The 21095-nt window shown below is 39.1% G+C and overlaps 1 protein-coding gene across 6 annotated transcripts in view; it reads left to right on the top strand.

Moving 5' to 3' along the window:
• The window catches only part of ap3b2 (adaptor related protein complex 3 beta 2 subunit), a 49929-nt gene that overhangs the window by 3948 nt on the left and 24886 nt on the right, over window positions 1-21095 (top strand). For 3 of the 6 annotated variants that reach the window (XM_023955643.1, XM_023955642.1, XM_023955640.1), the window contains exons 2-9: window positions 16545-16620; window positions 17004-17078; window positions 17629-17724; window positions 18080-18240; window positions 18474-18540; window positions 18738-18920; window positions 19484-19678; window positions 20876-20973. In XM_023955643.1, the coding sequence (XP_023811411.1) occupies window positions 16545-16620; window positions 17004-17078; window positions 17629-17724; window positions 18080-18240; window positions 18474-18540; window positions 18738-18920; window positions 19484-19678; window positions 20876-20973 (951 nt within the window). Of the gene's footprint in view, window positions 1-3155; window positions 3732-16544; window positions 16621-17003; window positions 17079-17628; window positions 17725-18079; window positions 18241-18473; window positions 18541-18737; window positions 18921-19483; window positions 19679-20875; window positions 20974-21095 lie in introns of those variants that run through there. The other 3 variants (XM_023955638.1, XM_023955637.1, XM_023955639.1) reach the window with 2 other exon arrangements.

Raw genomic sequence — 21095 nt, 5'->3', positions numbered from 1 at the left:
CATCTTCCGCTCATACTGCAGTAAAAAGATCGCCGACAAACGCCTCCAGCCCAGTCACATCACCAACATGAACTAAGCGCCACTGACTTTTGACTGCTCTCGTTCTCGAGAAGAACAGGAGTAGCGATACACACAACGGGGCAGGAAAATTCTGCGTTTATTGTTGTGGAGGCAGCGCCGGGCACGTTACGCCTCACTTTGTGAATGGACGTCCGCCTTTTTTAAACACACACTGAGTGTGTGTGCGTATGCTTAACCCGGTGTGTCTGCGCTCGCGCATGTGCAGGAAGTAGGGGGGCAGAGCGCTCAGCGCGAGCGCGCATTCTGTTTGCGTTGCTCTGTTCTCTGTCTTTTATAAACCCGCTCTGGAGGTTCTGAGGGTCCGAACGGAGAAGTGAACCCCGAAGGAAGACCCGTCTTAGGCCCTGGAGGGGATCCCCTTGCGGTCAGAAACGTCATCGAAGAAAAGTCACAGTAGTATGTTCATTGACATATCGCAGGAAAGTTTCACCACTAGCATGCATATTTTATCATGCCCTAACACCCGGTGCACCTTTTGTATGTGTCAAAAACTGAAAAATCACCCATAACTGAGACTGCGCTTTATAACCCGGTGCGCCCTATGGTCGTGAAAATACGACTATGTCATTTTTGGACCAAAAAAATAAAAACCTGCGTTGTTTTCCAGGACATAGTTTCTGCAGAGCGGGAGGAGTTCATTAGAAATTCACCTTTGAGTTGTGGGTGGGACTGTTGGCGCAAAGCAACCTCGCTCCTATTCCCCTCCCTATTGCTGACAGCTCGAAACAGGAACTTGTGACCCGATCAGCCTATTTTCTATGTAAAAATGATGCTCTTTTTTTCTCCTCATTCACAATTATTTGAATAAAGAAATACTCAGAAATGCAATTTCTAAGCTTAATATGTCCATTGTCAGAAACAATGCCACAAGAACAGGTTAAAACACCCAAAAAAACATTTTCATTAGTGGGTCTAAAAAAAAAGTGGTTTGTTCAAAATAATTGTGTTTGCGGTTGTTTATTCACTGTTGAAGGCAAGATTTGTTTTGTGTCTTCTGATATTTTCTTCTGGTGATGTTTCTGCTGTCTGCTATGAATAATAATTAGCAGTAGTGTTGATCTAGTTTGAGCATTAGATAATACAATTATTTTACCAATATGCATATGGGAACAACACTTAAGTTAAAATTGAATCACCTAAAGAGTAATTCTTAACATAACCACACATCCTGCCTATATGAACACTAATAAAAGTGTAGTTTTGTTAGCTGAAAAATAAAAACACAATGCTAGTTTTTTTTTAATTTCAGGACATCAAATGCTATTTTCTTACAATATATAAATATGTAATCATAACTGTTAATCTCCTCCCCTGCTCTCTGGCTAAAAGCTGCAGAGGAACGTCAGGATTCAGGGATGAGCAGCCTGGTGTCCTTCAGTTTCTCACCAGTAGGGGGAGCTCACCGTGTGCACAGCTGAGGGAACTGCAGAGCTGTCAGTGCTTAAAGTCTGCCTTCACTGAGTGGTTTAAACAGAGCATGTTGATTCAGAGATCTGTTTGCAGAAGGGATGTCTACCTAAAGCAGACAGCCGGACCAGTTTGTCTGTACACATGATGGAGGACGGCCCTGCTCTGAGGCTCACTCCTGTCTCCTTGGAAACGCAGCCTCAGTCTTTTTCAGAGCAGCTTTCTTTATAGGCTTTTGACAGTATCACATCTGGTTGAGTAGAGAGTGAGAGGATGAAAGTGCTCCATTAGAAAAATCTGAACCTTTATTTTTCTTCTCCACCGATTGTTTAACGCTGTTTCTTTCAGAAATGACCGGTTAATGTTCAGCTTCAAAACAAAACATCTCTATGATCTTAGGGCTTATATATTTAAATATTTGGTTACAGTTGTGAAGTTAATGCTTGAAGACACATAAATGAAATGAGTAGATAAAAATGATCAACTTTTGTTTTGAAATTCTTTCAGATTCATGGTTGCAGAGTAGTTTGAGTAAATCTGGAGCAAATGTTCTCTGTTAAGGTGAAATGTGTTGTATAGATTTTTATGTAATTAATTAGAGAAAATGTGTGGGCTTGAATTCAGTCACACATTTTACAGACAGTAAGTCATCAGCATTGTTGGTGTAAATAAAAACCAGGAACAATAAAGAGAAAAAAAAATAAAAGCACATCAAATAATAAAATCCAAAGCAATATAGTTTATATTCTGTCTTCTTACATCCTAATTTCAAATTCCTTTGAAGGGTAGATATGAAGAACAAACGTGTGACGATGCAGGAGTTGAATAATTCATGGAGAGGTTTTTTCTTCTAAATTACATTCCCTTTAGGATGAGTTACCCCTCCTTTAAAAAGAAGTATTCAGAATGAGTAGAACTAAAAATCAGAACTCTGGTTTCATTAAAGGGAAAGCATTAGAGGAGTTCCTAAAAGATTTGCGGATGGTTCTTTCAAAATGCTGTGATGGGAAGCTAAAGGCTGCAGTCTGGTGAACCAGCATCCCTTTCTGAGCCGACCGGAGGAGGAAATGTTCTCGGCTTTCCATCAATTTGTGTTTTACAGCCCTTTTGGGGCGCAGCATTCTAGAAACGCTTGAATGCGTCTCTGCAGCCTTAAGGTACCGCTCCTGATCCGGGGTTAAAAGTCCCGTTAGTCATTAGCGAATGTCAACAGATCCTAAAGGAGAGCGAATTGTGCTTTGAGGCAGTCACTGGGAACATGGAGGAGAAGAGTGGGAGCGAATGAGTGAAGTGTCCTCGTCACGACACTGTTGAAAAAGCTGAGTCATGTTAGACCAGAAGAAAGGAGGCTCAGTGGGAAAAAAAAGGGATAAAACCGAGCAGATTCTCAACACAAGGAGTGAGAAATGTGACAGCGTCTGCCACGGCGATTCATTCGTGGCAGTGACTCACAGAGTGAGGTTCTAAGGGTTTAGCCAACATGATAGGTGTGAGGAGAGAAGCTGATAATGTTTCAGGGGAAAAATGGTAGCAGCCGTTTCATTGGTGGAAGATCATGCATGTGTGTGTCACAGAGGGGAGGGTGCAGCAACAGGAACCACACGAGGAGGAGCTGTTAGAGAAGAGGCGTCACAGCAAGTAAAACTCCACGCCCCTCCCTGCCGAGCATCCATTTACTGAGCCGGCGCTGTGCACAGACTCAGCAGCAGAAGGGGGGGGATGCAGAAGTGCTCCGTGGCATCGCTGGATTTAGATTAGAGCTCTGCGGCGGCACAGAATTGAAGCGTCTCCACGCTGGAGCATCTGTGAAGGGACTTGCTGTAACAGTCATGCAAGAAAGATCCACACTGGATTCATCTGACCAGGTTACAGAGGAGGTGCTCTTGAGTGCGTGAAGACCGTCTGAGGAACATCACTGGAGCAGCCCTTGTTCTTTTTGCCTACCAAGTGTGGAAGATGACCACCATGCAGAGGCTGCTGCAGCTGCCAGTGAACGCTGTGAACATGGTGAAGACGGTGCAGAGTCAGGTGCAAGGCCAGGAGGAGGCCAAGAGTCCGGTGCTGACCCCCGACGGCGCTCAGCAGACTTGGTACAACGCCCTCCAACCTGATGAGCTGCGCCACCTTCGGTCTTCTTCAGGTACAGGTGGAGGTGGAGGTGGAAGTGGAGACCAGGAGGAGCGAGCAACTCTGGAAGAAGGTGGCGGAGGAGGTGGCGGCAGTTTCCAGACTCAACCGCTGCGGTAATCATAGCTGTTCCATGCTGAAGGAGTGTTGGAGGCTTCGTCTGCCTGTCAGGGCAGGTCCCACTGAAAGCAACAGGGCAGCTCGAAGAGCAAACAACACTGGATTTTTGCTGAAATCCAATTTGCTAGTATTAAGTAGCTGTTTGAACATAACATTTAAACATTTATTTTCACTTATTAAAGTTCTACCAACAAAAGTCAGCAATCCACTTTTGGACTCACCGTAAACCACATTAGCTAAAAGCAGGAAGGGAGGTTAGTTTCAAATAAACTCTGTCCATTCAAGAGTTAAACTTCACTTAAATGTATTTATCAAAGACATTTTCTACTTTAGCTTTTTCCAAACGGTTTACCGCTGTTCAGGATTTGTGTTGCTGTTTTGATTGTTCAAAGTAGATGACGTAAGGTTGACGCGTTGGATGTCCAGAGGTTGCCTTGTTTTTTGTTGCATTTTTAATCTCAAACTGTGGCAAATGAAAAACTTTTCTTGGGTTTTTGGATTTGCCACAAAGCTATAAATTCGGAATCGCTGCGCTTCTGTTTGTTGTAACAACACTCTCTTGATGTCTCTCCTCATGAAAGCTTTTGGCAGAAAACTTTGAGTGTCTGACGGCTCTATTTCGACAGAACAGAACAGGAAATGTGACGCGTGCCCAAAAATGTGTTCATAAACTTGACACGCCAGACGTGTGTGGGAGGAGCTACAGTCTAAAGCTTTCCGCCTCATTGCTACATGGAAGCATTGTCCCGCAGTAGATCATTATTGTCTTGATGAAAATAAAAAAAAGATCACAAAGTTCAGGAGGAGAACGATCAGATTCTCCTCCTGTGTTTGTTTTGGACTCCACCCACTGATTGTTTCATCTACACGCCACAATCCGAAGCTGAGTCCCTGATTGGTCGACGCATCTTATCTGCCAAAGTTCAGATTTTTGAGCTGTCGCTGTCCTAATTTTGCCAAAACATGCTTAAATTGCGACGCAAAACCTCTGATCATGTCTGTACATTGATCTAACATTGAAACTGGGCGTCCTGGACATGCTCGATCATGTTGAGACTTTAAATAGTCGTTACCGTTTACCGCCAATGTTGCCGGAAAGCCAAAACATGACTATGTTCTGCAAAGATGTTGATATTAAACAATAGTGGCAATTAAAGAGACAAGTTGGAAGAACAGGACGGACAAACTGCTTTAATTTTAATCTTTGCTCTCCATTTTCTCCACACACGTCATGTTTTCCATTAAAACCTGCTTATTTTCAATTATTTATGTAAAAGAGTTTCAACAGAAAGCTTACGTAATACATGTACATAGCATTAAACTTAAAAGACATCTTAAATAGTTCAAAAGATGAGATAAAAACATGGATGGATAAACTGATATGATAATAGCTTGTTTTTCTAAGCATTAGACAGCCTACAATCTCAGCACACCCAATTGCTTTGACTTGCTCCACTGACATTCTAAGTTTGGGGTGGCTAAGTCCGGGACTGTTGTCGCACAGTTGCAACAAACATTAAAAATATATCTATAATGAAAACTGCTCAATCAAAAACAAATATTGAGGGTTTTCATATCCGTACCTTAGTCTTTTTTAAGGTAACTTTTCTAGATGTTCCAGGAAGCCAAAATGACATTACTAAAACAACATTAGTAAGTCAAATACAAACTTCATGCTCTTGTTTGATCCGCGTTCTTGTTAACAACCAGTTTCCACAACAAATTTGATATCTTTTAGCGCACATTAGCTAGCTTTGCATCTCTACCTTTCTCCAATTGCAAACCTTTGTATATTTCAGTTTTGTAAACTTCCTCCAAATTTGTCAAAGATTTCTGGGTAAATACGCAGTTATTTCACTTACCCTGCTGTTTAATAGTAACAGAGATGAGTCATTTCACAAGTTGGAATTATTTAAGCTGTCCTTAAACAAAAGATATAAAGAAATGTTAAAGAAGCTTAAAGAGCATCATTTTAATAGATTTAACAAAAATCATGAATGAGATCTGCTGAAACATTTTAGCTGCAATCTGAGGATGATGGTGATGAAAGATCTTTGTCTTACAGCTTTTATTCTGTAAGATAAACAGCGTTTTTTCAAGGACCTGAGCACACTTTGAAGATTCAGAAATAGAACACAAAGCTTTTAAATTAGCAGCAAGACAATCAGCAGTTGATAGATATCAAGAACTGAATAACGGTTTCGGGTTTTGTGGTGGTGGTAAACGCCAGCGCAAAGATCACACACAGTGGTACTGAGAACCAGTTGGGGTGTTTAGGGAGCTTCAAGATACAACGACAGGAAAAAAAAAAGAAATGTCTGCGCTCAAAGAGTCACTTTATGTAAAACAGCTACTTCCAAATGCAAACTGAAACTCCTTGATCTTTTGCTCAGAGCTGAGTCACGAACATTTCCTTTCATTTGATCTCATTTTTTAGTTGGTTTGTCAGGTCGTGTCTTTGGATACTGGCCTACTTTCAGGGATACTTTCCAGAAGGAGAGTCCTGATAATCTTTGTGCTTTGGTGCCAGGTAACCTGACCCCTTCGTACCACGGCGGGTTCAATAATTCAGAGCTGTTCAGTGGGACTCCAGAGTAACCAGAGGAGTGATGGTGGGATGAAATTACCCCTGTTCCTTTGTCCGTTTTTCACAGATATCTCACAGACGGAGTTAAAAGACAGTAAAATTGACAGGGACGTCACCTGTCCGCCTGAAATTGCTTTGAAGCTTTCCATTTTGTTTATTTGTGCTCAACTTTGTGTTTCCTTTTATCTTTTTGTCATTCTTTAAAAAAAAAAGAAAGGCTGTCAGAGTAAACAAAAGAGTTGTTTCCTTCCCTCTAGGCAACATTTTTCTGCACTACTAAATTAAACTTTCATCATGTCGTTTTATCATTTAAATACATGGGAATGCTCCTAATGTATGGCTCAATTATCTGTGGATGCAGACTCACAGCCAGGCTGACTCTAGCCTGGGTAGAACAGAACTAATAGGACTTTCTAGGTTTTAATTAGGCAAAGCAAAGCTTGTTTGGCTTTAAAGAAGCTGCTTTAATCCCTTTCACACAGTTAATTAGCAGGACTGATCAGCACGAGTTATTATTTTTTTCCTTATAAGTAAAAATTGAAGAGCCAATACTCTATGTAAATGATAATAAAGATAATTCTTCCCTCAAACACTCCAGTGTAGTCAGCTTTAATCATTATTAGTCCGGGTTCTTTTTTAGCATTTTAGCTTTCGCTCTAATAATTTTTTTTAGAGGCAATTCGTAATAATATTTATAGTTTTTTTAGTGCACACAGCTTCTTTTTTACAGATATTTTTATTATGTTGCAAAGTTATTCTACAATACACCTGAAAATGTTCAAGAAACTCAATACCAAGAAGTTAATGTTGTCAATTTTTTCTGAAACAATTCCCGTAAATTTAGATGAAACTGTCTTTATGTTTTGTAATAACATTTAAAAGTATACAGATAAAATAAAAATGTATAAATCTCCCCCAAAAGTAAAGACAAGGTTTAAAAAAAGGATTTACAGTAAAAACCAGGCAAATTTACCCTAAACTATGAAGAAACTTCCAAAGGATTTATTCCAAGGTGTTTCACATTTATCGTGTGTCATAACTCTTATTATGTTTGTTTTAAACCTAAAACTATAAAGCTAATAACCTTGTTGAAACCTTCACAGAAAATGTTTATTGAAAGATATACTAATGGCGGGTAGGCATCATTCCTACATCACCAACGATGTGATTGACAAGCGCACAGGTAGTGCAGAGACCGCTGATAATTAAGTTAGTGACAAATTTATTGAAAGGATCGCAATGAAGTTTCAATAAGGTTGTGTTACACGTTTGGTTGTTGTGCTGCTTATTACTCCTAAAAACAGATAGGAACCATTTGTCCTCAGTGTCACGGTTTTAGTTCCTGTGCTTTTGTGTTCTAGTTGTCTTTTGGTTCTTGTTTTGAGTTCAGTTTCCTGTTTTATTTTGTAGGGTTTCCTGTGTTGTGTCGTGTTTTCTAGTTTTACTTTTGGTCCCTATTCTGCCCTCATTGTTTCCACCTGTGTCTCGTCAGTCCTGTATGTATTTAAGTCCTGTGCTGCGCCATAGTCTTAGGTCTCACCTTTAATGTGTATTTTGAATGTATTTCCAATTTTGAGTTTGCCTGCCTGCTGCAGTGGTATTTTGGTTATTTTAGTTTAGTTATTAAAGCTCCTGTTTCCTGGAACCTCCTGCCTCCTCCTCCTCTCTGTACCTGGGTGCTTCCCTCGTTCTCCCCGCCGTAACACTCAGTGCCTTTTTTTTTTAAGTCAGAAACATTTTAAATCATATTTTTTAATCTTATTAGAGCCTTAAGTTTTGCAGCAGTAAAAAAAAAAAAAGATTCACCCTTTAGATATGAAAACAGGGAAATAGAAAATCTAAAAATAAAAAAAACATGAAAAAACTCATGACTAATATTTATCAGAAAAAACATAATTTGAACAACCAGGGTACATGTGTGTTTGTGTGACTCATTCTTTTCTGTTGGGTCCATTTGGAGCCATTGTGTTGGCCTGCTGCCATCTTTGCTAGCTATAACTAAAGACCCACAGCTGTTCTTGGAGTGTTTAACCATTGTGTTATCCTAGGCACTTTGACATTGGGAGTTGGGTCATCTAGACCCACTAGACAGTGCACTAAACCTTTTTTCTTCAATGATTTGTGATCCTCACTGGTGTCCATGGATTGCATGAAATCTTTCCACCTTTATCCACCTTTGTCATGGTAGGGATAACGCGTCAATGTAAGGGTGAGGTCATCTAAGTTAGCACAAGGGATACACGCGTGACAAAGACACGTGACGTTGTTGGAACATGCTCACAGAGGTTGTCTTAGACCTATGGATTCATGCTCACCTGTCAAAATACTGCCCCAAGTCGTTTACCATTTCAATTTCAAATATAAAATAAAACAATGAGGCAAAAGGAGTACAGTACGGTACAGTACAGTACATCACCAGTACAGATTTGATGAATGTGAAATCATGGAGCCGGGCCAAATATTTACATTGGATTGAACAGGAACCTAGCCTTAGTCATAACTGCCCTTATGGATGTAGACGGGCTGTCTGCGGGCAAAAAATGGTCAAACCCATTCAGGGCATGCTCCATATGAGATAGTAAGGTTGAAGATCGCTTTGTGATCCTGTAGAGCGAAAATGTTCATGCACATTTTTCAACGGCCACGCTGTGAACGTCAGGTTGTAGCGAACACAAACAACATGTGAGGGTGAAGAAAGGGGAAGCAGGTGAGATGCAGCTGTTACCTTTTTTTTTAACTGCGAGATGAGTGAGCTCTCCTTCCATGGTTATAAACTAGGAAATTTGACAAGTGTGTAGTTTGTGTTAGCATCCTACGGGGGTCCTACAGGAACTTACATGACACGTACACACCTCACACATGCACATTTGCACACACTCAATAAGGGGCCAATACACGCACCTTGCTTAACTAGAGTGTGGTGTAAGGGCACCATTGGCCAGCGTCATAAGTGTAAATAATAATAATACACTAACCACACGCACAACAATGGTACGTTCCATTCCCATGACGAGTCCCAAGGGAACTCCAAGACACAACTACACCCCCTTTAACCCTTGTGCTATCCTAGGCACTTTAACATTGGGAGTTGGGTCATCTAGACCCACTGGACAGTGCGCTGAACCTTTTTTCTTCAATGATTTGTGATCTTCACTGGTGTCCATGGATTGTATCTTTCCACCTTTATCCACCTTTGTCATGGTAGGGAGAACACGTCAATGTAAGGGTGGGGTCATCTAAGATAGCACAAGGGTTAAGATGCTGCAGCTCCTGTCTAGAACCCTCTACGCACCTGGACAACCCAAAAACCAGCAGCACCTGTACAGGCTTTACTTTGCTCCAGTTACTTTTACTTTGAAACAGAAGTCAAAAGGAGGCTTCTTGCTGCTGTCGTTCCAGTGTTGCTGCAAAATCTTCAATCACTGCTGTGGAAATTCAAAGATCATCCCTTGAGGGCTCTAAATGTGTCAATGTGAGGCAGAGAAATTCTTAATTTTAAACACCAAATCTCTTATGTTTTTGTCTGACGTTGAGCTGACTTTCTTTTGTGGTCCAGTTTCCTTTAACTAGTTGGTTTATTAGTGATCCTAAATGTTTATAGCAGTGAATCTGAGAGTAAAAACCCTGTCGCCCTGTATTTTTACAGAGAGTCCCACTGGCATGTTAGTAGACTTCCTTCTTTCCCCTTTTCAGTGTCAAAAAGTGTCTGTTCACAAGAACAAACTAAAAAAGGTAACCAAATAAATTCCAGCGAGCTTAACTAGATCTCTAATTTAAGCAGAGCTCACAAAAATAGAACACAAGCTACAGGCTGTTGTCTGTCATCATGGAAGCACAGGATAGAAATGATGGAGGGGGGGCTTCAACCATCAGCAGGAAATCAGAATTATCTTTTTCCTCATCTCCAGATGCTAAAATGTCCAATTGCTCCAAATATGAGTCAGTCATCCATCAATCATCAGCCTATCCAGCAGAAGTAGTGAAGGCTCTGTTATACAAAAATACTGTCTGTAAGAAACATCTCGCTCTGAAACTTGAGCACTTTGAGGCATATAAGGAAGTAATCCCTTTTTTAGGACAAAAATGTGCACTTGTTGCCATGTAACCGATTTCAGCTTTTGGCTACCGCCCAAACTGAACTCATACTGTGAGCTAACAATTTAATTATTGCAGTATTGACCCAGCATGACAGATTGCACTACTGTTGAACAGCATGTATTATCCTGTTGTCACTTTGCACAGATGAAAACAAAGATTTAATGGGCGCATGCATGAGCGCTTGTCTGCACAGTTGTGTAGTACGGGCTGTGTTCAGCAGTGGCCACCTCCTCACAGACTGCAGGCTCTCCATTCACTGCTGCTGTGCGATCAAGAGATGAATTATGTTCACCGCTTCAGCAGTGGTTCTGGAAGCATTTTCGGATGGCTTGGTTTAGAGAGAAAACCTTTAAAAAAGGTAGAGAATCTCTTTGTGCCTTGATGCAAGTTTACTTTTTTATAGATCTCAAGGCAACAAGCCAAAGACGTGTGAACAAAGCAGCAGAACAAGTGGCTGTCAAGGATTTACTCGCAGAAGATAACCCATTCTGAGCATTTTTCAAACTGCAAATTGTGCCTTAAGCACAATATTCCTACAGTGTTGCTCGCAAAAGTCTTGGTCGCACTTTATCATCTTCTGTCTTTTCATTCGATTTTTTTTTCTTTGGGATTATTTTTCGTTTCCGTGTCCATAGTCCAAATTCTTGATTCACATCTGGGTTAAGATATTATTAACAGTTTTATATATATATATAATTATGACATTTTTAGGCAATTAAAAAAAACTGTGTTGTTTCTTAGGGCATAGTGTCTGTAGAGCAGCAGTAGCTGACCAGAAATTCACCTCTGAGTTTTGGGCGGAGCAACCCCGCCCCCCTTTCTCTCCCCATTGCTGAGAGTTTAAAGCAGAGAACTTCTCGTCCGTATTTTCTACATCACAAATACGCTCTTTCTCGAACCGCATTTGATTTTTGTTTACTCCTAATTCAATGATTTGAATAGAGAAATACTCAGAAATGTGATTTTAATTTGAATTTTCTTTATAAATGTTCTCCATTTTGAGAAAACTGCTACAAGAACATGTTAAAAACACCAAAAAACACATCATTGGAGAGGGTCTTTAAATATGTAAGTTACAATGTTTTGTGAAAGTTGATTACAGAAAGTTTTTGGTTTTTTAGATCAACGAAACTGTGTAATTACAGCAAAGTTAAAAAAAAAAAATCAGGAATTTGATTAAAGGAGCTTACAACTGAGTTAAATAAAATGTAGCACGAATGTTTTTGTTTAGTGAATTTTTTTATTTGTTCCAACAAAACTAACTCTAACCTTTTCATTTATCTGCCCTTCAGTTGGGCCACATTTGTTTAGAACATAAAATATCAGAATGAAGTGATTAAATTTGGTCCCAGACTATAAAAATGTAAAACTGTGCATTTGCAGAAATGCATTTGAAAGTCTTTTATGATTGGAGATAGCCTTCATTCATGTCAACTCTTGTTTTTCCATTGAGGAATATTTTTCCCATACCATCACACTGCCTCCACCGAAAACGTAACTGATGCCTCGGTGAGTTTGATCCTTTCCACATGAACTAAACACTTTGACTCTACATTCTGACTGAATCTAGACTCATTGCTAAGCATGACATATTTATGCCCACTTTGCAGCCTGACTGACAGGTCTATATGGAACAGGTCATTTAGTTACAAGTTGATACTCAAGTTTTACCCCCCCCCAAAAAAAAGTTTCAGCTTATTTTTGCCACCAATGCACACATATGCTCACAGCAGAAGGTCAAAACTAAAATAGAAATGTCCAAAGAAACTGGCATTTTGGAAAAGTTGAACTCTTTCCCAAACACTTTGAACCAACTACATTTTTGATTATAAGGGACATAAATAGAGTTTTCAAAGGAATAAGAGGCAAAATTATAAATTTCTTGCTTTTTATGTAACGTGCTTTTGCATGGGGACTTTGGGTTAAGAGTTAATCACAATAACCTTAAGATTATTGATGTTTTTTTTCAAAGGAGGGTTTCCAGACCACAGATATTGACCTGTTTGTCCTGTTCTTTATCCGTTGTTACCCAACAATGCTTTGTGTCTTTATGGATCAACTTAAACATTTCTGAAGTTGAAAGAAAAGCATATAGCTTTGCTGCCATCTATGAATACTTCAGTCCTTTCTTTGTTGAATTTTTCAATGATTATGATGTAATTTTGCTCTCCTGGACCATGTTTCACATAGGTTTTGTACTTCTTTTTTTCTGAGGCTCATATACATATTTTTCTTTTAATGCAGAAGATGTCATGGAATGTTCACAGGTAAAATGTGACGCCTGCGCTCTGACAGTTTTGAAACGTTTCGTTCTTTGAAAACTGCAAAAAAGCTCAGCGAACAGAGAAAAAAATCACTTGATTTCATTTTATTACATCCTTTGTTGCCTAGGAAACTAGTGGGCTTTCCTTTAGGAGGGGAGACTCATTGTTTTTAAACAGTTTCAAAAGGAGTTTGTTGAATGAGTGATGTGTCAGCAGAATAATAGGGCATGAAGAATTCTAATAACAATAAAAAAAAAATTAAATTAGTTTTTTTGTCAATCCTTTATTATTTTTCCATAGACGTTTTGAAAAGTTGAGTTGTTAAACAAGTGCAACCAATATGACCACTGATCCTGGACATTATAGTATCTTTATACAAAATATTCCATATTTCAAAGGTACATTAAATCCCTGATTTAGAAAACAGTTTCAGTAAATTAAATTGATTTTTCTTTTTAAAATCTAAGTGGTCATGTTTCCTTCGAAGCGATTGGTTGCTTTTATTTTAGTTTTAATACAAGAATTTAAAAAGTAAACTAAGTTTTTACTTTGAAAGTTTTTCCTTTCACAAATGTTGTTTTGACGTGGTTTAAAATAAATCCAATGAACTGAAATTATTAAATCCTAATTGAACCATCTGATTAATTTAGCATCGACACTCAAAGTTTTGAGCTCCATCACTTGACTACTTTTTGTGTTGTTTCATTGACTGTAAATACACTTTTTTAACAACCATTTTTTAAACCTTAACAATAAAGGACAGTTGGCTTTCTGGAAGAAGCTGGCTCGGATTGCACCTCTATGCTAAAAGGGAAAGAAAGGCTGGGTCGGCCTCATGTCTTCACATCAGCAGCAGAAACCCCACCAGCAGCGATCTGCCGTGTGCTCGCTCCACGCAGAGGCTTTAGCCGAACCTGTCAGAGCTGTTCGTTCCACTTTGTGTGTTTGTGCAGCAGCAGGGTGGGGCTGTCAGCTTAGATCCACTCAGACAGGGATGGTGGGTCTCTGTGAGGGGGCTCACTGATTCGCTCCTGTCGTCTCTAACAGATCTTATGAATGAAAAGCCTGGAGTGAGTGGCGCATGTTAGCGGATAGTGAGCTCCACGCTGACATGACAGCTGACGTTGTTGATGATCAAAGATTAGGAAAACAGCAAAACATCCGCGCTGGTGATGGATTTATTTTGGCATTTTTGGGGGAAAGGTGTGATGATGCTGTCAGTCGGGAGTGCAGCTTCTGTTCTGTTGAGTATTATGCTCATGTTTAATGCTCAAGTTTTATTCTTCGTCATGTTTTGCCTTTACACCAGGGGTGTCCAAACCTTTTGCAAAGAGGGGCAGATTTGATTCCTTTTAATAACATTAATTGCAAATTAATTATTTATTTATTTTTTTGCAATAGTATATTTTTACTTTCTTCACATAGAACACAAATATCTGTAGATACATTTAAAAAAAAACTGTGAAAATGTTGAAAATGCTTCACATAATTCACTATTAAATGCTCACTGTACATTTCTAAATCTAAATCAGATGAACAGGAAAATAACACAAATAGTTATTTTATTCAGAAGTGATTTTGATCACAGAAACAAATAAATGCTCTTCTCTTTGGCCCTTAAGGCTCTGAATGTCAAGTAGCCCCAGGTTGTTGCCGTAGTTTTAGAACAGCTTAGTACTGTACAAACAAGAAATTGTCGTTTTTAGAAAGGGATTTTTGGCCCACGGGCCAGACTTCAGTGGGCGAGAGGTGCAAGACACGCTTACGTTTAAGATACAACAACAAATCCTAGTTCAGACTCACAAATCATGAAGCACTAAAAAACATTATAGATACATGAAACAGTCCAAAAGCATTTTTACGAATTATATTACTACAGTAATACTAGACAGTTTTTGAGTCACTTCCAGTATTAAGGGTATTCCCTTCCCATTAAGCAGCCGGCCGGCAAGTACAAAACATGACAGCAGAAAATGGAGAAAAAATTGACAAAAGCGAGCAGCTTTCCTTTCCAGCCGTAACTTTTCTGTTAGAAGCCGTGTCTTCGCTTTCGTTGTTGTGTTTCTGTATTTTGTCATGTGTTCTGTGATTTGCTGTTGTTGTATGTTAAATATAAACGTGTCTTGCACCTCTCGGCCACCACACCGGACTTTGGACATGCCCGTTTCACAAGCTTACTCATTCCAATCTGAGTGAAATGGAAGTATAAGAACACAGATCTTGTACCCCAATCTTCCTGAAAATGAAGTTTCAACTTTAAATTAGTTTGTTTTCAAGCTTCATATTATTAGGGAAATATTAATTTAAAAAGCCCAAATATTGATTTGATCATGATTTGGTAAAAGTATTTGATAAACATTTGAAATGCTCTTTTCCTCCAAAGACCACAATAATAACACTTCGGCACCTGAAAACAACTGCAGCTTTTTGATATGTGCTGAAATAAACCCTCTGCACTTTTAATGCAGAACTTTCTTGAATGAAGTGTTTTCCTCCAAGGCAACTTCTCCCAAATGTGTAAAATATTCTAGCCGCAGATGTTGTCGGTCCTCCTCTGCATCTGCAGCTCTGCCTGACAGTGGCGGTCATTAAAATCAGGCTGAGCGGGAAAGCATGGAGCACATGCAGGATGATGAACCCCGAGGACCCGGTTTGGGAAACATCTCCTGCTACTTGGATCAGTAAAATACCAGAATGCAGAAAAAACAAAAACCGAACTGAGGCGTCTGAATCTCAAATGGCAGGAACAATGCATTGTGGGTGCACAGCAGTAAAACAGAGTATGAAATAACTATTTGTTTCACAGCCGTCAGTCTGTTGAATCATCAATGTTGCAAATGCAAAAATATATTTTGCTTGAATTATTAGTTCAACTCAGAAATACTTTATAATAACGTTACTTTAAAGCTGTAGGATATTACATTTTATTTTTTTAGATTTAATATTTTAAACAAGTTGCTGCATAAAAATGATGAACTATAAACATGTAATAAGCAATTATAAGCACTGAGGATATTTCATGGCTAAAAGATAATAAATGAATACATTTTGAGAAGAATATTAAATGTCTTGATAATTAAAATCACATTTTTAAACATTTTGTAAACATTTATAGAAAAATTGCAATTTAAAGTAGTTTTTAAAAGAAAAGTAACATTTTAACAGAAAGTAATGAGATTTTTTTTAATTAACTAACTAATTAATTACTTCGAAATTAATTAGATTTTTATACGACTAAGATAGTAAGACACATTTAAAAGAAGATATACTTTGTTACATTAGGTAGGTTAATTTTTAGGACAATTTTATATTTACCAACAAAGTTTAAAATCTTTTATTTTTTATGAATAAATGAACAAACTCTAGATTATAATGTTGCTGCATGTTATAAAGGGCTCTTTAAGGCCTTTTGGTTTCGTCTTGCTCACTTGCTCACAATATTTTCAGCGTTTTCCAGTAAACTATATTTTTTTAAGCATAAACTTCATCATTAAAGGCTTAAACTATAACTTTCTCTCAAGTCGGCCCTCATCCTCGCTCTTTGGCTCATATCATCTGAAAAACATTTTAACTCTGTCTTGTTTGTTAGCTGGTTGCCTTGCTTTAACATCTTTGTCTCATTTCCTGGAATCAGTAGTAAAATCCTTGGAGCTCTGCTTCATTTTCATCCATTTTCATACCTTTTTTTCTTTGTGGTATATCATTTTTTTAAATGACTCTTGAGAATCCTGATCCGTATTAAGTATTCAGTACAAACTGCAGTTAGTCTGCACTCTTTGCTGGATTCCTCCTGCATATTTCTTCTAAATGAAGGAGGAAACCAGGCCGTGTGTAATCCCTGGATGTTTCTCTGCTCGCAGACACGACGACCTGAAAGAGATGCTGGACAGCAACAAGGACTCCCTGAAGCTGGAGGCCATGAAGCGGATCGTGGCTGTGAGTTTTAAAAATGGTTGTGTTCCAGCTTCACAATAGGACTGAAGGACAAACCTCAAAACAGAAAAATCAGCGTGTATCCATAGAAGTTAGTGAAACTTAAACACAAAGATCTTTGCTCTAAATATTCACAAGCTGTACAACACAGGCAGCCTTACATAACTACAGGGGTAAGAGAACCAAAGTGTGCAGGAAGCTGTTAAATATTCATTCCTCTGTGTCAAGAGTTCTTCCTCTGAATAGCTTCGTATCCTTCATTTCTGCAGAACAGAAAAGATGAAAGAGATGGAAGAAACTTTTCCATGAGACTCACAGAATTGGGCCAGATCAGATGTATTTTTCACAAACCCTCCGTCTTAACCTATTGGTTCTTGTCTCTGCAGATGATCGCTCGTGGCAAAAACGCGTCCGATCTCTTCCCAGCGGTGGTGAAAAATGTTGCCTGCAAAAACATCGAGGTTTGTCACGAGCTCATCTTCATTTGAACAGTTTTAAAATCCAAATGCAATAAAGCATACCAGACCTTCCATTATTTTCTCAACTGTAGCGAGTGACTGAACTGAGAAATTTGACACTAACTCATTGAAAATGAGCTGCCAGGTCTGAAAACAGTGGAGACAAAGGCCTGTTTACCACATTGAAGCAGCCCTTCCCTTTGTTCAAACCTGCTTGCAGATGTCAATTTAAATTCAGAGTTTGGATGTTAGAATTTGGTTCTTTTTAACAGCAAAATATGTCCAACACAAGAGCTTTTCAGCTTTCATCTGTTTGCTCAGCTGTTAGGAAAAAAAAGAATATGGCTCTTTTTTTCCCAACCCTAAGAGTGAGCCGTCAGCTTTAAGCAGATATTTTATTCGATGAAACATTAAGTATTTTCTATAGGCAAAGACCAATTCAAGACTGTTGCAATTTTTCTTTCCTTTTTGACATCTTAATCAGATTTTTCTCAAAATTCATCGCTTGAATGTTCTCTGTGTTTTTGTTTTTTTACGTATTTAATTCTTTTAGGTCAAGAAGTTGGTTTATGTTTATCTGGTGCGCTACGCCGAGGAGCAGCAGGATCTGGCTTTGCTGTCCATTTCCACCTTCCAGCGTGGCTTGAAGGTACAGCTCATTTCTATTAGTGCTTTTTTTGTGAAAGTTTCAACGTTTCTAAAGTTTATAATTTAATTTAAAAATGATCATTTGATACTAACATAATGATTAGTTCTTTAATGATTTATTTTGATAACTGCTGGCTGATGTGCTGACATTCTGAGGTTCCAACAGATCCGTTTTCCTGACTCATTATCTGGCAACAGCAGCTCTCATCAATCTACATAAATATGAGCAAATATCTGGCAGCAGGAGTGACAGTTTCACCGTCAGCTAAAGAAAGACTTCAGTTGTTACAAATGACCTCGGGGTCATTGCTTTTCCTCTCATTCCTAATGTCGGGGAATTTCTTGCACTTTGGCAGGATCCAAACCAGCTCATTAGAGCCAGTGCCCTGCGGGTCCTCTCAAGCATTCGAGTGACAATCATCGTCCCCATCATGATGCTAGCCATCAAAGAAGCAGCTTCCGACATGTCTCCGTACGTCAGGAAGACAGCTGCTCATGCAATCCCCAAACTGTACAGGTACAACCCTGCAGAGAGAGCCACTGCGATGGCAGCAATCCCTGATCAAACTACTGTTCCATCACTGAGCTTTTGATTTTCAATAGACAAAAAAAAAACACATCCTATTGATGGACGGATAGATAGATGTCCATGTTATTTAGCTCAGAAAGCTCAATTGATCGGAAATTTATTTAAAAAACAAAGTTATCGTTTTTTTTCTCATATAACAAAACAAGTTTTTTTGATTTTAGTTTGGATCCCGAACAAAAAGACCAGCTGATAGAAGTCATAGAGAAGCTGCTGGCAGATAAAACCACGGTGAGTTGGCCTCTGTTGTCACACGTTTTCTGCTCATGCATATAGAAATGAAAATATTTTACCAGCCTATCATCTGTTCAGTCTACCGTTTTTGTTGAAGCTGTCTTAGCTGTTTCCGTGCGTCTTTACATGGAGAATATTGTGATGCTCTTCAGATTTGAATCCTAACCCTCCTGTCGCTGTCGTCCTTGCTGCAGTTGGTGGCGGGAAGCGTCGTGATGGCCTTCGAGGAGGTTTGCCCGGAGCGCATCGATCTGATCCACAAGAACTACAGGAAGCTGTGTAACCTCCTGATCGACGTGGAGGAGTGGGGGCAGGTGGTCATCATCAACATGCTGACCCGATACGCCAGGACGCAGTTCCTGAACCCAAACATCAATGTGAGCCGTGTGCAAATAAATAACAGGATTTTTGATTTGGTTGCAACCAATTGTACAAAAATCTGGGGGTTTTACCTTTTGGTTACTTTTTTAAAGTATTAAATTATCTGATCCTCTAGCTTTGCCACACTAAACATTTCATTGTTAAACCCTTTTTTTATTCTATTCTTTTTTTTACTAATTTCATCTAAATTTGGTTTCACATGCAAGTACTTTTTCTGCAAAAAAGTATTCATTCAAAAAACATCTAAACAGAACACAACTCTAAACTGTGTTTAGTTTCATTTTCTTAAAACTATCTGTTTCAAAAGGACTTTTTTTGGATAAATTAATAAATCCAATTTATCTTCATGTGAAAATAAACTTTCCGAAATACAGATTAGCTTTTTTAAACAATATTTCTGTTTTATCTCAGTGTTTGATCCCAACTGTGAAGTTTACTGTCGTCCCTTGAAAACAAATAAAGATTTTGAATTTATAGGAATTTATTAAAAAAATTATCAAATTTGATCTAAAATGAATGAATTGAGTTGAAACTGAAATAATTTCAATTCAACTCACAGGAATCCCTGCTAGAGGAGGGAGGAGGCGGGGATAAGAAATTCTATGCCTCAGATGAAGATGAGGATGAGGATGAGGAGAAAGACAAGAAGGCTGAGGCCGTCACCATGGCAAAGAGGAAGCCGTACGTGATGGATCCAGATCACCGGCTGTTGCTGAGGAACACCAAGCCGCTCTTGCAGAGCCGCAACGCAGCTGTGAGACCGCCGCACGCCACATTTAACACCTGGAGACTCCAGTCAGTGATTTAGAACCGCTGTCAGACACGATTTGCACGGCCAAATTCTGCCACAGCATTGATCCGCCAGCGGTTTGAAACTACTGGAGTTTTCTGCTGAGTGCATCACTGCCTCCTTTAGTAGTAATATAAGGAAATGCCTTTGGTTGGATAACAGTTCATACAAGCAGCTACCTAAAAAAGAAATTTTTGATTTTATATTAGAACATATTTGTTCCTAAAGCTTCAGGTGAGTTCTGAGCATTCAGAGATGATGCATTGTTCTAAAAAGAGCTATTTAGAAGTGGTAGAAAAAAGTCATTTAGACATTTATTGATGAAGAAACTGAGATATGAATCACATAAACATGGTGTGTTTTGAACATTAAATGTCATTCAATGGCTGTGTCCGAATTCCCACCCTAACCCTAAAACGATCTAGTGAGGGACTACGTATGTATTGCCCTGTATTTTAAAAGAAATTTGGACACCATATTCGCTAGTTGTTTGTTTTTTTAAACGGCAAATATGACGTCATCAATTTCACGAAGTGAAAATCTCATTGAAGTTAAAATCAACAATCATTTCTGAATCCAGTGTGTTCTGAAGATGAAAATAGTAATATTTTATTTAAAAATACTTTAAAATATTTTTTTTTGTAAGAATTGTTCAAACGCAATGCATTGTGGTCTATATTAACCAATCTAGTGAGCATCGATGCACACTGGGGTTTTTTCCCAGAGATTTCTGGTAAATTTCGATTTTGGAATTGTAGATTTTGATAGCACTACAAAATGATGAATGCCCTACATAGTGCACTATATAGTGAGTAGTAAAGGAATTCGGACATAGGCAATGTTAGAGCCTTAAAGAAAAAGTAGGAATATCAACTCTGCAAAGGGGCCCATTCATCCTCACTGCATAAACCAGCAAAAAGGCAGAGGAATTAGTGATGGAAACCTTGAAACTGATCAATTTCAGACGCCGTTTCGTTCATAAAGTGTCTGCTGCAGCATGCGGGGGGGGGGGGGGTGTTAGCGCTGTCAGCTCACATCAGTAAGGTTGACAGATGGGTTTCTTTAGTGCACTCAGACTTTGACTCATTTTCTACTATTGAGACTCTGTGAAGCAGCTCAACACTTGCCTTATCTCTGTTTCATCATCTGGCCTTTTTCCAGGTGGTGATGGCTGTGGCTCAGTTGTACTTCCACCTCGCCCCCAAGGCGGAGGTCGGCGTGATTGCCAAAGCACTGGTCCGTCTCCTAAGGAGCCACAGGTGAGCTTTATCTAGAATTTCAAATAAGCTTTGTTCAACTCTAATACAGATTTCCTGAAGAAATCACACCGGTCCCCCAAAATGAACCAGCCGAGTCTTTGAGAAAAGCTGACGTTCAGAAG

The sequence above is a fragment of the Oryzias latipes genome, chromosome 6, assembly GCF_002234675.1.
Source record: "Oryzias latipes chromosome 6, ASM223467v1".
In the NCBI taxonomy this organism is placed as follows: Eukaryota; Metazoa; Chordata; class Actinopteri; order Beloniformes; family Adrianichthyidae; genus Oryzias; species Oryzias latipes.
The sequence above is the reverse complement of the archived record's forward strand: the minus strand, read 5'-3'. Positions and strand labels throughout refer to the sequence as shown.